Source organism: Azolla caroliniana, unplaced genomic scaffold (assembly GCF_043228905.1).
Source record: "Azolla caroliniana isolate FFs.n. ecotype wild unplaced genomic scaffold, voAzoCaro1.0.p SCAF_22, whole genome shotgun sequence".
Lineage (NCBI taxonomy): Eukaryota > Viridiplantae > Streptophyta > Polypodiopsida > Salviniales > Salviniaceae > Azolla > Azolla caroliniana.
The window spans coordinates 5,306,429-5,324,353 of NW_028230457.1; the positions used below are offsets into that span (position 1 = coordinate 5,306,429).

Below are 17,925 nucleotides of genomic sequence, written 5' to 3' on the forward strand. Positions count from 1 at the left end.
AAGAGTCAAACTCAACTTCCCATAGATAGGTTTCACACTAGCTCATGGACATGTTGCGCTAGCTTTGTAAATAGTAGAAAGGGCACTTGCCCTAGCTTAGTTGGTATATAAACCAATGCATTGTAACTTAGTTACTGTTGGATGTTTTATGTTTGATGTATTTTTTGTTAATATACAGTCTCTCTCTCTCTCTCTGTTGCCTCGCACACACACAGACTCTCAATCTTCTTCCGCTGCATTGCAATCACTCTTGCTTCCCATTCTGTTACATGGTATCAGAGCGAGGTTGCCTGATTAAGTCTATTCGACTGTGTTGTGCTGCACGCCGACGATCAACAGAGAAGAAATCACCATGAATACTCAAATGGGAAGCGCTCTTCCTACCGAGAAGCTCGATAGAACGAACTTTGCATCTTGGGAATACAAGATGCATCAATACCTTGTCAGACAAGGCTATTGGAGCTACATCGAAGGAGCTCACAAATCACAACCCAACCCCACACACGCCAACTATCACGCTTGGTAGCAGGCTACAAGCCATGTGTTGTATTGCCTTGCATCATGTGTTCATGATCATATGCTTGGCTACATTCGAGAGGCAAAAACGCCGAAGCAAGCATGGGAAAACCTCAAGAAGATTTTCACAACCAATACGGCCGCACAAAAGCTCCAACTTCGACAAGAGCTGAACAAACTTCAACAAAGGGACATGTCAATCGGCAACTACACCTTAAAGATCAAGGAGTTATGCGATGCCCTTGGATCGATCAATGTTAGCATTGACGATGAAGAAATGGTGTAGATATGCCTCGGTGGCTTGGCACCGCGATTTGGCGCAATAAGATCGGTCGTTCTCGCGAGAGAGAATCCTCCCTCCTTTTTTGATCTCCAATCATTGTTGCTAGTTGAAGAGAATCACGTGTGTCAAAGGAACAACGTGAATGACAGACAAATGCTATATTCGAACTTCGATGGAGGAAGAGGACAAAGCCGCGGAAGGAGAGGTCGATTCGGCCAAGGCCGACACAACCAAGAGCGTAACTCCCACCAATGACAAGCGGACAGAAACAGCCCCAGAGAGTTTGGCGGAAGGGGGAGTCATCACGCCGGACCAAGCAACCGTAGGAACCCAATTGAGTGCGGGTATTGCGGAAAACCCGGCCACTACGAAGAGGAGTGTCAGAAGAAGAAGCGTGAGCAAGGCCGACAACGAACAAATTACGCCACGAACTCCGACTACGGAGACCGCAGTGGAATGTTCATAATGAAGCACGAAGCGCACTCAATGTTCGCACTTGGGTCAACTACCAATTCTACTCCGAACAGCGTATGGTTTGACGATTCGGGAGCATTCAATCACATGAAGTCCCATGAAGATTGGTTTCGGGAACGACGGAAGCCCGAATGTCCCGGATATGTCGAAACAAGAGATGACACAACTCACCCAATACAGCAAATCGAGAACATCCCATTCGGAAACAACAACAAACAGACCTACCTCAAGAACGTGCTGCATGTCCCCACTATTACGAAAAACCTGGTTTCGGTTGGCCAGATCGTCGAACAAGGAATGCAAGTACGCTTCAATAACGATGGCTGCTTCATCGAAAAAGGCGATCAATTCATAGCTCACGACCGTCGTGAAGGCCGTATGTTCATCCTCGAATCAAGCGAGGTAAAGTCGGCCATGTTTGCAAAGGGCCAGAAAGTCGAAACCAACTTGAAATTATGGCACAAGAGAATCGGCCACATCAATCTCCAAAAGCTCTAGAACATGCAATCGAAAGGAGTCGTAATTGGACTCCCAAACTTTACGGCAAAGGAGATTACAGGCGTATGCAAAGCATGTCAGTTCGGAAAACAACGTCGTCACCCATTCCCTAAAGAGCGGAATGTGAGAAAAGGAATCTTGGATGTCGTACATTCAGATTGTGGGGACCAGCCCAGACAGCAATATTCGACAGATGCCGATACTCTGTCACATTCATCGACGACTTCACCAAGAACACCTGGATCTATCCGATAAAGCAGAAGAGTGAAGTGTTTAGGCACTTCCAGACATTCAAAGCCAAAGTCGAAAAAACTACGGGTCGGCATGTACGCTGTCTTCGATCAGATGGAGGCAAAAAATATTTTTCGGATGAATTTTCGGCATATCTCCGAAAAGAAGGAATCCGACGAGAGTTCTCATGTTGACACACGCCTCAACAAAATGGCGTAGTAGAGCGTAAAAATCACCATGTAGTAGAAGTTGCACGAGCCATGATGAACGAGAAGAATCTGCCGAAATCATATTGGGCATATATCTCATGAACAGGTGCACAACCTCGGGAGTACACGATATAACTCCGCATGAGAAATTCTTTGAAAAGAAGCCGGACTTGTCACATGTCCTCATTTTCGGTTCTATCGCCTATGTACATATTCCCGACAATACACGGAAAAAGCTTGACCCAAAGTCGGACAAATGTATCCTCGTAGGATACTCACTCGAACATAAGGGGTACAAATGCTACAACCCATCTAACCGTGAGGTTCGAACAAGTCGAGACGTAGTCTTCAACGAATACGCATCCTAGTGCGCACCAGAGAATACTTCCACTCCAACCCCGGTCGACGTGGATGCCACTGAAATAGAAATAGAAGCTAAGGATCGTCTCACACAGATGTTAGAAGATAGCCCAATTACGAAACGTCTGAGTGGGCCATCAGAGCCGCCGAGCGATGAAAGCACATCTCGGCTGAGTCCGAAGCTCGACAAAGGGAAGGTGAAAATGCGGGAATATGAAGATCAGGAAGAGACCGAGATGCTTCACTCTCTTGACAGTGAATTTGAAGATCTTGACATCCGCATAGATGGAGCGAAGAAAGTCATACTCCCCACAGATCGAGAGCTACGTCGATCCATGCGTGAAAAGAACCCTGTAAACCGCTACGGCTACGACGAGTACATGGCGTATCACTACGCTTTTCTGATGAAAGTAGCGTCAGTACGGGAACTGGAAATGCTTTCCGAAGCCGCAAGGGATCTGCGATGGGTCGAAGGGATGAATGAGGAGAAGGAAGCTTTATGCAAAAACGAGACATGGGATCTCATTCCTCTTCCCCCGAACAAGAAAGTGATTGGTTGCAGATGGATATACAAAGTAAAATACAATGCCAACGGATACATAAATCGCTTCAAAGCACGGCTCATTGCGAAAGGCTACGCGCAAACGCATGGCATAGACTACGAAGAAACCTTTGCCCCAATGGCAAAGATGACAACTATACGGACAGTAATTGCACTCGCCGCATCGAAGGGATGGCACCTCCACCAGATGAACGTGAAAAATGCTTTCCTCCAAGGAGAGTTAGAAGAAGAGGTGTACATGATACAACCACCCGGATTTGAATCACGTAAACATCCGCACTCCGTATGCCTACACAAGAAGCAACTCTACAGCCTCAAACAAGCACCGTGTGCTTGGCATTCGAAGATCACGCAGTACCTTCATCAAGTCGGATTTCAGATGTCAAAATCCGATACTTCTTTGTACATCCGAAATGAGTCTGATAGCCCGATCATCATCATCCTATACGTGGATGACTTGGTCATCGGAGGAAAGGATCTCACCGAGATCAACAAAGTCAAAACACTTCTCTCCGGCAGATTTGAAATGAAAGACCTACATGAACTCCATTACTTCCTAGGCATTGAAGCAATTCAAACACCAATCGGGATAATGATCTTACTACATCCTCAACTTACTCTACAAGTTCGGAATGACCGAGTGCAAGCCTATGTCTACCCCTCTCGATTGTAACCTAAAGATTGATGCCAATTCCAGAACCGTTGAGAGTGAGCCAACTCAGTATCAACAACTGATCGGTAGTTTGATCTATCTAACCATTACGTGACCCGACCTCAGTTATTCGGTCGGCCTACTTAGCCAATTCATGTAGAATCCACAAAACCTTCATCTTGATTGTGCTAAGAGGATACTATGGTATGTCAGTATGACAATGGCTTACGGCATCATGTATAAGTCGAACATGACTATTCGACTCGAAGGGTACACCGACACGGACTGGGCAAGCTATAAAACGGATAGATGATCCACCTCCGGATTTGTCTTCTCCCTCAGTAGTAGAGCAATCTCTTGGAGCAGCAAGAAACAGTCGACAGTTGCACTATCGAGCACAGAAGCCGAATATAGGGGCGCAGCAGTCACTGCATGCGAAGCCGTATGGCTTAAACGCATACTAAAGGATCTAGGCGTTCCCATCAAGGATCTAATTTGTCTCTACTGCAACAACATGAGCAGTATCTACCTAGCGCAGAACCCCATATTCCACGCACAGACTAAACATATCAAAGTGCATTACCACTTCATCCGCTAGCGCGTACAAGCCGGTGAGATCAATCTACAACATACCAATACACACCTCCAAGTTGCTGATATATTTACGAAGGCCTTAGGAGTCGACAAGCTCGGGCAATTTGCATCGGACCTTGGTCTCACGACATCTACATTGCCGAACTTGAGGGGGAGTACAGGTACAGGCGACATGGAAACAATATGCAACACATACACAATTGATCGAGTATGCGAGTACGCAACACAGCTGACTAGACAAGTCGAAGTACGAACCGAACAAGCTTCTCGACGGATAGAAGTTGTGTTCGAAGGGGCGTGTTGAGAGTCGAACTCAACTTCCTATAGATAGGTTTCACACTAGCTCATGGACATGTTGGGCTAGCTTTGTAAATAGTAGAAAGGGCACTTGCCCTAGCTCTTAGTTGGTATAGAAACCAACACATTGTAACTTAGTTACTGTTGGATGTTTTATGTTTGATGTATTTTTGGTTAATATACTCTCTCTCTCTCTCTCTCTCTCTCTCTCTCTCTCTCTCTCTCTCTTGCCTCACACACACACACACTCTCTCTCAATCTTCTTCCGTTTCATTGCAATCACTCTTGCCTCCCATTCCGTTACAATTAGGATTTTGATTGCAAAGGTTAACTATCAAATTGCTAGTAAAACCTAATTAGTAATTCTCATAATCAAGATTTCTTCCCCCCTTATGGCCCACATTTAGGGGTTTATATAGATCATACCATGTTGAGATGGTGAGCACATGGCACCACTTGGGCGTCATATTTTTGCCTAAAAATATAGAGTAGATTCAATATATTTGTGCATGCACTTGCTTTATCTAGTTCTTGTTCTAGGCATGAATACTTTTTTAATCTATAAAAATGTTTACATTCTTCAACTTCCACATGTGCTCATTTGCTCAATTGTTCTATCTTCAACTAATACGCTCTTGCTCAAGACCATGGCTAATGTTGTTTTTATGATGATTCACATTGTGTGCCTACGTTATCATGACAATGTACGATTCCATGAAGAATCATATAATGAAGAAAAGTTGATAAGGCAAGTTTATAAGAGTTGTAGATCCAATATTGCAAACAAATGCTTGAAGGCACTTTGTGGGATATGCCTTTTACTCATATAATCCCCAGATTATAAAAATCTTTACAATGAAATCTATAATGTGAAGTTTGTGAGAATCTTGAACTCTATTGATTTTTATCATTTTAAGTCACACCAAATTATTAGTGCGTTGACTCCTATGCTACAAGTTTGTGGAAATCATCAAAACACATTCATATTACATTGTTGACATGATGAGTTGAGGGTTGAAATATCTTTAATTTGAGTTTTATAATTCCAATGTTATACAAATCCTGAATATGCTCTACATAAATTTAGAACGTTATTCGATGGTAATTGGAATATTCTCTTTTGACTTTGACAACACTAAGTTTATGCAAACCTTTAAGCATTAAATATGACTTCAATAATCGAACTTTGTGCAAAACATTTACATGTTTACACCTCTTTGTTGTGAGATGCCATCAGGAGAATTAAGATATTCTCTATTTGAGTTTTATAATCCACGTTTGTGCAAAACATGTAGGTCACCTTTGTCACATGGGATCATGAGAGTTGACATATTTAATATTTGAGCTTTACATTCCAAGTTTGCACAAATCTTTAATATATTCATTTGAGTTTTGTAACATGAAGTGTGAGAATTGATCTCTCTTTTATTTGGCATCTACAATCTCATGTTTTTGTGAATCTTTAGCATGCTCATATACGTTTTGCAACATGATGTGTTGATCATATTTTACTCGAGTTTGTGGAAATTGTTACCCTGTGAAAGATTTGCATAGACATGGATTAGTTGTCCTTTTTATGATAACAACATCTTGTGTGATGCGAATGAGATCGCACAACATAATGTATTGTTCATGATATTGTGTTCATATATTGTTTTCAGTGGATTACAATAGTTTCCTCGTTTACACTAAATGACATGAGATGAGAAATAATTTAGTTCATGTTTTTTAAAGAAGTGTTGATGTTGAGGGAGATTAGAACAGACACCCAACTTCACAAGTGCAAAGTAATAATTTAATAGGAGAAACTCTAAAAATACAATTGGTGTTTGCTTTAGTTTCACAAATGCCCCATTAGTTTTAAAATGACCCCAAATGCCCTTTGTAATTTGCCTTTCAAGCAATTTTATTTGCAATTTAAGTAAACAAACATTGAATTTATCCCCTTTTACCTTAATGATATGTGTTATATCAACAATTAAATGGTCAATTCATCCCCTTTGTCTCTCTTTTGAGTGTTGACCATGAGATTTAGGGAGAATAATGGGGAATGGGACTTTACGAGATGTTTGACTTCAAAACCAAACTCATGGTTCAAAAACATCACACTACTAAAGGGCAAACATGTTCCCATTGAAAACCATTACTTTTTGTTGGTTCAATACAATTGAAGTATGACACATGTGCATGCTATGTGATGGCACACATTTTGTAGGGCCAATGTGGGGATTCACAACAGAAATTCAACATAAGAGAAATTGTTGCAATAACAAGACAAATTGCTCTGAATTATTCTCATCGGCATAAGGAACTTAAATGTCAAAAAGGAGCCATGATTTCCATAATATAATAGGATTAAATGTCAAAAAGGAGCCATGATTTTCATAAGATAATAGGATTTCAAGCAGCAAGTTTGGAGATGCATTATAGAAATTAATGTTAGACCACCTAATTTTCTAATATACATAAAATGCCAAAGAGTTTTTATGAATAAAATGACCAGTGTGCTCTCTTTTTCTTTTTCTTTTTTTCCTAAAAAAACCTCCTTCCATTAGTTATAAAATTTTAGAGATGAGAGTATTATATACAAATCCCTCTAATCTCCTCACACGTCTCTCTCTCTTGTCTCACATTTTCTAGTACGACGCATCTATATTTATATTAGTAATGACTTATATATTCATTCATACATATACATATATTGTTATACATATGTATATGTATATGTGTGTGTGTGTGTGTGTGTGTGTGTGTGTGTGTGTGTGTGTGTGTGTGTGTGTATGTATGTATATGTGTGTGAGTGTGTTCCTCTCTCAACGCAATCATTTACTCTCTAGTAGATAGGCCTAACGACTTTCAAAATAATAAAATTCTAAACATGATTTATTACATTGGATCAATATAAATACATTATGAAAGTTCTCTCTAAAGACCCAAAACGTGGACTCGATTTTCTTTATGGGATCAATTTGAACATTTTCCTTTGTGCCACCCATCATATGCCTTTCTCACCTGATTAATATAGTGACCACTGACAACAATGATTCTCTCTTAGAAATCTCATATGAAGTCATCTATCCCAATTCCCTAACATTGTTATTAGGCTTCTTCACACATGGGGATTACACATCCAAGCATTTGTAGACATGCGTTGTTGTCTTGCTCAAATGACTATAATTGTCAAACAAACCCCTATTGGTTCAATTGTTTGAATCCTTGAAAATTAAACCAATATCACTTTTGCATACCGTACTTTCTCTTGTCGAAGATATCATTGATTTGTCAACATCACACCCCTTGACTATGAACTTTCAGGCAACAATATACACAATAAGACCTAAAACATATTCTCAACACAATATTTTAAGCCACACAATCATCACTTCTCATGGCCTAGCTTTTACAAACGGGGACTACACATTGGGATATAACCTACGACTTCATCCACAAGTACATTTGTCATGTTGGGACTTTTTCTCACAATCTTGTTCACACTCAATAAGATTTGGACCAACATATTAAGCTACCAATTTTGTCTCACTAATGTATAGTTAACAATGACATCTCTTTTGTTGGCCAAATGGCTATCATGTTTGCTTAGTTTTCCAATTTTTGGAATAAAAATGCTCCATAAGTTCCAAAAGTGAGATTGAAGATGCCAACGAAAAACGAAGTTGCTAAGAAAGCCCCAAATTTCTATAGAAGATAAAGGGACAAAGTAAGCAAATAGTAACAATAAATCAATTAACATTTTGTTGGTTTTGATTTGAGGTGTGTGAAAGCCCTAACATCCACTAGAGTGAGTTGTGTTGGCTTTCTTTGACAATGCAAGGTCTATTCTTGATATTTATAATAAATTTCTAGGGGCTCATAACATCATTCAAATCTATCCATTTGATCTATTCTTTATACAAGATCCAAAGTTCTATGTGGAACCTTATTAATTGGATTGCACTCTTCCATGCTTGCCTGCCTCAAATGCTCAACGTTTTAATTTTCGATTTTCAATGTGTGATGACACTTTTCTCGTTTAATTCAATGACCCTCCAATCCCCACTTTTTGTTGACTAGGAAAGGAGGGACTGTCATTCCTTTCCTTTGATAATTAGCGCAAATCTAACCAAGATAACACCTAGATACCATGCTAGACACTCCCATAGATTGTAGGAGTTCTTTCATGTGGCGTTTCAAGCTTGATCAAGTGCCAACTTTGACTTATTGAATTCACATGTAGAGAGAGTTATTACCATTGTAAGAAAAACATTGACATTGAGAAGTTGTTGGATGGTGGAAGCAAAATGGGATGGACGGTGTACACTAGAGAGAGAGAGAGAGAGAGAGAGAGAGAGAGAAAGAGAAAGGGAGTTGCTTGCAAATAGAGTTCTTTCATGTGACGTTTCAAGCTTGATCAAGTGCCAACTTTGACTTATTGAATTCACATGTAGAGAGAGTTATTACCATTGTAAGAAAAACATTGACATTGAGAAGTTATTGGATGGTGGAAGCAAAATGGGATGGACGGTGTACACTAGAGAGAGAGAGAGAGAGAGAGAGAGAGAAAGAGAAAGGGAGTTGCTTGCAAATAAAATCATGTTCAAGTCATAGCGTGTGGGGTCAAGGGAAAGAGTGGCACATTGAATATAATTGATGAATTAGTGTATCATCTAAAATTTGTGAAACTTCCAAGTGTATTCTACTGTTAGCTTTCACAACATGACCCGCAGACATATACTTGCTCCCATTATATTGGACCATCCATTGTAATCGTGCTTTCAACCCTCTCCTGTGGATTGATAAGTCCAAATCTACTACGTTTCCTCGAGTGTGTGTACTCATACCCAATGTATATTTCTCGGGTCCTTCACCTTGGTGTATGCATTTTGGAGGAAGGGGGAAATATAAAGGTGCCAAAAATGGAGGAATTATCGAATGATCCCCAAAACAAAAAGGCGCTAGAAGAATGTTTGTTTTTGTCCCTTCTTAGTTTTTTTTAGAGAAATAACCAAAAGAAGGAGATGAGCAAACAAAGACATACTATATAAAGAGATTTGCCTCAAAAACACACCTTCAGCTCCAATCTTATATTGAGCCGCCCCCCCCCCCCCCCCCCCTGCCCCTGTTTCACTAAATTTGCATACCATTCCTCATCATTTTTAGCTAAGTTCATGGAATCCTCAAGAAGCATAAAGTTCAATTCCACCACCACCACCATTGCCAATGGCAATTATGATGATGATAATGATGAGGACCAAATCTGGCGCCCTTCATCTCCATCACCATCTTCGCCACCGCCACCGCCACCCCCATCATCACCGCCACCGAGGAATCTTCAAAGATTTGATTCTCTTGACGTGGAGTCGAATCACGATTCTCTTTTTCATGGGAGAGCCAGCAAGGTGATTAACACTTAATTTGCATTTCAATTACATACAGATACATGTATCTGTATATGTATATGGGTATGGGTGTGTGTGTCATATGTATGTGTATGTGTATGTGTATATACATATTCATAAAATACACTATTTTTTTCCAATTCCCAAAATACCCTCTCTCTCTCTCTCTCTCTCTCTCTCTCTCTCTCACACACACACACACACACACACACACACACACACACACACACACACACAATTGCTATTTGAGGAGTTCCAAAAACTCAGTGGGAATAATTTTTGGAAAACTTGAAGATCTGAGTTTTAAGGGATTGAAAAACTGTTTTTTGTTCCATCGAGATTGATTTTAAACAACTTTTGTTATTGCATGGAAATGGAATACAAACACAGGTTCTCTCAACATCATTGATACTAAAATTGGCATTTGAGAGCATTGGGGTGATATATGGTGATGTGGGCACATCCCCCCTCTATGTCTACAGTAGCACTTTCCCCGACCCCGACCACCTCCCGGGAGAGAGAGATATCCTGGGAGCACTCTGCCTCATCATCTACACCCTCACACTAGTGCCTCTCATCAAATATGTGCTCATCGTCCTCAATGCCAACGATAAGGGAAACGGTAATTCATATACAATATCAAGCTCCCCCCCCCATTTCAATGCCAGTTTAATTGTGCTAATTCAGCTCATTCACCTATGTGGTTTGCTAATCGCTTGTACTTTTCGCTAGTAATTTTTGTAAATATTTCGCTTCATCGAGCAACTACATGATGATCCATAATTGTGCTGGTTCTCTAGTACTAATTGCGTTTATTTTCACACAAAGGCTGAAGACCATAGTAGTCGAGCTCTGCCTCACTTCCACAAGCTCGCCATAGTACAGAATGTCAAGGGCAAATGTGCTCACAAACACGTAACTAGATCTCAAATGAATTGAAGAGTAGCGACACTTTAAGACTTTTTCTAGCACGTTTTTAACAAGGCATAGAAAAAACACTTTTTACCAAGGGTATACACTTTATCTTGTATTCATGAAAAGTCTACACATGGAGTTTTCCAAAAAAGAGGCCTTGACTGCACTTTAAGTGACTTGGCCCCCCAAAAATGTTACAATATGTATGTATGTATATATGTATGTATATGCATATGTATGTATGTATGTATGTATGTATGATGAGGGAATGCGAAGCTTGTACATGCAGGCAAGAATGGGGGGAACATGAGAGAAAGTGGGTGCCTTCCCACATGATCTTGTGCTTAGACCACCATTACCTTTGCCTTGCATTTTACACACAGCTTTTGACCACCACAATAGGAAAACATGAGGTGAAAGAGTCTCTTTGACTCGCAGAGCCCATGATTCCTTCATCTAGGCGCATAATGTGCCTAGCTAGGATGAGATTTTTTGCGTAGTCTCAACATGGTGATTGGGTCAGACCTCCGCAGTCAATACTTAGGCTAGGTATGAGGGACCTCACATAAAAGTTTGGTCCACAATTCACTATCCACCACCATAATAGAGGAAACTTGGTTATGTCACTCAACTAACACTTGTCCCCATCATCTATCGACATGCACAACCTCATAAAGTTTAACAATCTTTGAGGCAAACTGGATTCTTTTTTCCCACACGGGCCAAATGTCTAAAACTTGTGTGAATTTTGACCGTCTTAAGGTGGTAGCTTTGCACTCTACTCGCTCATATGTCGGCATGCTAAGGTAAGTCGACTCCAGAACCAACAAGTTGAAGATCAAGCATTGTCTGGGTATAGACTTCCAGGAGTTTCTGAGACGAATGGGTCAAGGAGTCGACGAGAACTTGCTGCGAAAATAAAGGCGACATTAGAAGGAAGCACAATCGCCAAGCAAGGTTTGCTAGTGATGACACTACTTGCTACTTGTGCAGTCATTGGAGATGGGGTTTTGACACCAGCTATATCAGGTGAGATGCTTTTTCTTATCAAGAATCAAGCGCTATTAATTTATACGAGCCTTAAATCTAACATTTGAGAAATTTTGTATTAATTTTGCAGTAATATCAGCAGTCAATGGAATTCAAATCAAGGATCCGAACTTGACAACTAGTAAGTTGAGCTTGTTGTGGTAACCATCTTCTTACATGACTGGTATATATACAGCGTTTTAATCCGAACTAAATATACATACCCAACTGATGAAATCCCATATGATGACAAATGAACTAATCAGTTGTACTATAATAAATTTGCAGATCATGTGGTTCTCATTTCCATTGCTATCCTCGTTTCACTGTTCAGTATCCAAAGGTTTGGTACGGAGAAGGTGTCCTACATGTTTGCCCCATGTGTCACTGTTTGGTTTGCTTTCATTGCCTCCATCGGCCTTTACAACATCTTCAAATATGATGTGAGCATATTACGTGCATTCAATCCCTACTACATCATTGACTATTTCCAGCGAAATGGAAAACGCGGCTGGTTGTCATTGGGTGGAATTGTGCTTGCCATAACAGGTTGGTTCGGAATGGCCTCTATGAATCGGGAATTAGTCAATAAATTTACCGACCAATGTTCATGTGGTTATTGAAGCTTGCTTGATGGCATGGGCTTAACTTGATTTAATCAAAATGCAGGCACTGAAGCCATGTTTGCGGACTTGGGGCACTTTTCGATGCCGTCCGTTCGAGTAAGTTATCTATTCATTGCACAGAATAACTGACAATTTTCGAACTATAATTTCGCAATTCGAACCTAAGTTCATCTCGCGACAGTGTGGAACACTTGTTTGTCATGTGAAGAACATGAACACATGTTATAATGTATGCACCATCTTTAAGAGCCATACCATTTGGTTTTGGATGAATTGTTTGTAGCTAGCGTTTGTGAGCATGGTGTACCCTTCCCTCTTGGCTGCCTACATTGGTCAAGGGGCTTACCTCCTCCAAAATCCAGAGCATGTTAGCCAAACATTTTACAAGTCTATTCCAGGTAAGTAATCTACAGAATACATTCAATCTCTAATAATAATAATAATAATAATAAAACTTTCGGTAGTTTGGGTCTTTTAAAGCTATATTAAGTTGTGTTAATGTTGTCTTCATACTGCAGAACCTGTATTTTGGCCAATGTTTGTAGTAGCAACTCTAGCTGCCATCATTGCAAGCCAGGCTATGATATCTGCTACGTTCTCCATCATCGAGCAATCGCTCGCACTTGGTTGCTTCCCTACTGTAAAGGTCATCCACACATCCCCAAAATTTATGGGACAAGTCTATATACCCGAGGTGAATTGGATATTGATGGCTCTGTGTGTCTTCATTACTGCAGTCTTTAAGACAACCACCTATATCGGAAATGCATATGGTAATTATTTCTCAATGAGCTTTCTATACAACTTTCTACTAAGTGTAAATTAGTGTAGACATTGGCTCATTGGTTCTTTATAAATGACCATGTGTGGTATCAAATTAAGGACAAATTTATGATTGATGCATTAGGCAAACATCAACATAGTTGTAAGTTTTTTGAATCAATGAGATCAAAGTTGATTGAGAAATAGTGTTCATGGATGAGTAAATGAAAGATTGCTTACATTTTGGATGCTTATAGTTGAAATCATTAGGTAGCAGTCAACATAGTTTTTTGAATCAATGAGGTCAAAGTGATTGAGAAATAGTGTTCATGGATGAGTAAATGAATTGAATCAATGAGGTCAAAGTTGATTGAGAAATAGTGTTCATGGAGGAGTAAATGAAATATTGCTTGCATTTTGGATGCTTATAGTTGAAATCATTAGGTAGCAGTCAACATAGCTAAAGGTAGAGATTGTTTATTTTAAGGCAAGTGCATGATGTTAAGGAATCAATATGAAGGCTAGAGATTGTTCTTTTGAACTATCTTTCTTGGACAAGAAATGGACGAAACTATGATCTAAAACACTTAAATCACACTCATGCTCTAAAATCCTACCTCTTTGCATAAGCATAAGATACATGATCCTAAGAAGTCAATAAGATTATCCATTCATGGACAATTGCATGGTTGGATAAAGTCTCATCGGTTATTGTTGGAATAATTTCCCTCATGTTATGCTCCTTTTGTAGGCATTGCTGTGATAGCCGTTATGATCGTGACAACGACGTTGATGACCCTTATCATGTTAATGATATGGCAGACAAACATATATCTTGCACTGGCCTTCTTCTCTATTTTTGGTTCAATCGAGTTGTTATACTTCTCGGCCAACATATACAAGTTTGATCAAGGAGGGTGGCTACCAGTAGCATTTGCAACCTTCCTAGGAGCTCTTATGCTAATTTGGCAGTATGTGGCAAGCAAGAAATATACATTCGAAACTGATAACAAAGTGTCTATGGCATCATTAGCTGGAAGATTAGACAAGGAAATAGGTCTTACAAGGGTACCTGGGATGGGGCTCATGTATACACAACTAGTACATGGGGTGCCCCCAGTGTTTGACCATTTTGTGGAGAATTTAAGCGCCTTACACTCGGTCCTTGTGTTTGTGTCAGTTAAACATCTTCCGGTCTCATCAGTTCTGGACGAAGAGAGGTTCCTTGTGAGAAGAGTAGGAGACAAGAGGTACAGGATGTATAGAGCTGTGGTGAGATATGGATATTGGGATGCATTGATTGAGCACAAGAATTTTGAGTCCTTACTGATGGCAAGCTTGGAGGAAACCATAATGTCAAGCGCATGTGATCAAACATTAGAGCCAGAGACAGCGAACGGTAATGGTAGCGAATCAGAGGAGACAATCAGTGAAACTCCATTAATGATGTCGTCAAATACAAGTCAAAATTTGAGGGAAAGGATAATCAAACACCAGAACGAGCTCATCGAGGAAGAATTGTCTTTCATTCGGAGGGCAAGGGAAGAAGGAGTGACTTACATGCTTGGAAATAGTGTAGTGGAAGCTTCTGAAAATGCTTCTTTTGGAAAGAAGATTGTTGTGAATGGCATCTATCATGGGCTACAACTCATATCTAGGAGGAGTAGAGTTGCACTTGAGATTCCACACAAGAGGCTGATGGAAGTTGGCATCACTTACACCATTTGACCCCCAACTTTCTCCTACTTCCAAGATGCACTAATGTATTTTATTACTTACCTCTTAGCTCAAAACTCCAAATGAAATAATTCATCCTTATGCTATAACCATTTACATAACCTAAGCTCAATTTCCCTTTCTTTCATTATATAGCTTAAAAGCAAAAACCCAAACATGTCTCCAAAGATATTCTATGTCTAGGAAAATTTGTGCAAATATGTATGTGTTTCTATGGTGTTGTAGAGTAGAGTAGAATCTAGATTGTTTTGTCCTAATGATGGTCAGCATGTTCTTTTCTCAAGATGGATGTGCGTGTGCTTGTGAGTGTATTTGTGAACATGGTGGTGTGGTAGTTAAGGCGAGGCGAAGTGGGGAGGAGGAGAGAACTGCCAGTAATTTTGGTGTTAAAAGAGAAGGCTTTTCTAAAGCTGAGTTAAACAAGGGAGGAGCCAAATGGAGGACTTCTCTTAGACAAAACTCAAACAGGCTTAACAATGCTAATTTTCAAATGGATGCTTTGTGCCATTACATTTACACAGAAACATCACACTCCACTCATATGTATGTGAAAACGAAAAATGATGATGCTTTTCAATTGATTCATGGAGAGAGCGAATGCAACACACACACACACACACACACACACACACACACACACACACACACACGAACAAACATACGAACACTTTGAATGAATGAACCAAGGGGATGTTATTCTTCTTCGTCTTCTTCTGTTCTTCTTTTCTTTAACCCTGTTCCTGCATTTACCCTGTTTCTTCAATTTTTTTTGAAATTTGTTTTGCTTTAACCCTTCCGTCTGCACTCTCGCCTCTGTTCCTGTTTGTTCTGCATGGTTCGGTTCTTTACGCTTTTGTTCACTTTAGCCCCTTCCCCTGTTTCTTTACCCTCCCATTTTATGTTTTTCAGAAAAGGTTTCTGTTGTTCCTCCTAATTCCTGATGGCATATAAATAAATAGAAGAATTTATGTCTTTACCTTCCTTTTTATGTTTTTCAGAAAGGTTTCTGCTTGTTCCTCCTAATTCTTGATGGCATATAAATAGATATAGAGGAATTTATGTCTTGGTTAGTTCATGTTCATTGATTTGTTTGTTTTCTTTACATACATACATACATACATACATACATACATACTGATACATATATGATATATCTTGTCTACAAGTCTAAGCAAGAGATCATGACACATGCAGACCATACATATATCTTGTCTACAAGTCTCACCAAGACGATCATGACACATGCCAACCAATGCTCCGCATCATCCGTCTTCGTCTTCTTCTTTTTAAAAAAAAAGCTCCCTTCCATTAATTATAAATTCATCCTTCTTCTTTTTCTTCTCCATAAAACAATTGTAATAATAAACTTGGGTGTTGCTTTTCTAGGGTTTTGCAAAAGAGATCGTGCCTCAAGGTCTTAGTATATTTAAATGGAAGGGAACATGTGCGTGGTCTAATGTACACACTTCATGCATGTGAGTCAATGTGATGACTGATATGGTCTTAGGAAGCATCACCCCACAAAAGTGGATTTTGAGTGCTTCAACTACCGTGGTCCTCATCAGATCAGTGAATGCTTGACTGGGTGAGTTGCGAAGTGTGATGTCAATTTTTGTTTGTAAGAAAATATTGTTGCAAATATGTTGGATGCTATGATGTCCAAGAATAAAGTGTGATATGAAAGGTGTAAGTATCATAACAATCAAAGAAGGAACTTGACAGGATGAAATTAGAGGCGTTTTTCGAAAGTGTCAAAAGGTAGAAAAACGCAAGGCGTGGATATGAATCCAAATTTTGAAAGAAAAGATGCATAAAAAAGGTGACAATGAGAGGTTTCCAAAAATATCTTGTATAACAAATTTGGGATTACAGAGGAGAAATAGTGGTATAACAAACGCCTCACATAGACTCGTGTATATTCTAAAAAAAAACAAGAATAACATAACCAAAAACCTATAAATAAGGGGGAGGAGGGAAGAATAGGTCTACAAGAAGTGAGAAGAATCTTGGTAGGAGGGAAGAAGGGAAGTCTACAAGAAGAATCTTGGTAGGAGTCATAGAAAGAAAAATAGTTCTATGGAGTTGAGTTTTGACTTGTGTTTCGGGTTTAGGGAAACATTGGACTTTCATGAATGTGTATGCTCCGAATAGTAGAACAGGTAGGGTAACATTCTAGGAGCGTATCCGCCTATAAGTAGTGGGTGAGGAGTGTTGGAAATGCGACCAACGGGTGTAGAACAAAACCAACACTCATCAAGTGAAGAGCTCCAAAAATGATGGAGAGATATTAAAAAACAATAGCGAAGAGAAGAGGAAGACAAAAGAATACTTCAATATACTATTAGGTAAACAATACCAACTTCTTAGACTCCAATGAAAAACTCAACTACATAGAACTTTTTTTCTTTTTATGACTCTAAACAAAAAATAAACCTCCCACCTTCCTTCCTTCTTCTACCAAGACTCTTCTCACTTATTGTAGACCTTCTTATTCTTCTTCTCCCCCTTGCTAAGAATACCCTCCTATTTATAGGTTTTTTTTGTGTTATTCTTGCTTTTTTCTTTCTTTTTTCTTTTTACATATCCTCGAGTTTATGTGAGACATTTTTTTATATCACTATTTTTGCTTTGTCATCCCAAATTTGTCATACAAGAAAGCTCTCTTTGTCAGCTTTCTTATGAATCTTTTCATTTGAAATTTGGATATGAGGTGAAGAAGTTATGAGCTTATTTCTTTGCCTTGCTTTTTCTACGTCCTTTTTTCTTTTACTACTTTTGAAAATT

General features: G+C 39.5%; 1 protein-coding gene across 1 annotated transcript; it reads left to right on the forward strand.

The window, feature by feature from the left end:
• The first annotated feature begins 9,810 nt into the window (after positions 1 to 9,810).
• LOC147849873 (potassium transporter 1-like) lies at positions 9,811 to 15,273 on the forward strand. Its single transcript, XM_087337124.1, has 9 exons — positions 9,811 to 10,072; positions 10,463 to 10,694; positions 11,750 to 12,016; positions 12,108 to 12,158; positions 12,305 to 12,565; positions 12,686 to 12,738; positions 12,926 to 13,040; positions 13,161 to 13,415; positions 14,156 to 15,273. Exons 1-9 carry the CDS (start codon positions 9,842 to 9,844, stop codon positions 15,130 to 15,132), a joined length of 2,442 nt encoding a protein of 813 aa, XP_087193250.1. The 5' UTR covers positions 9,811 to 9,841; the 3' UTR covers positions 15,133 to 15,273.
• The last annotated feature ends 2,652 nt before the right edge of the window (positions 15,274 to 17,925 follow it).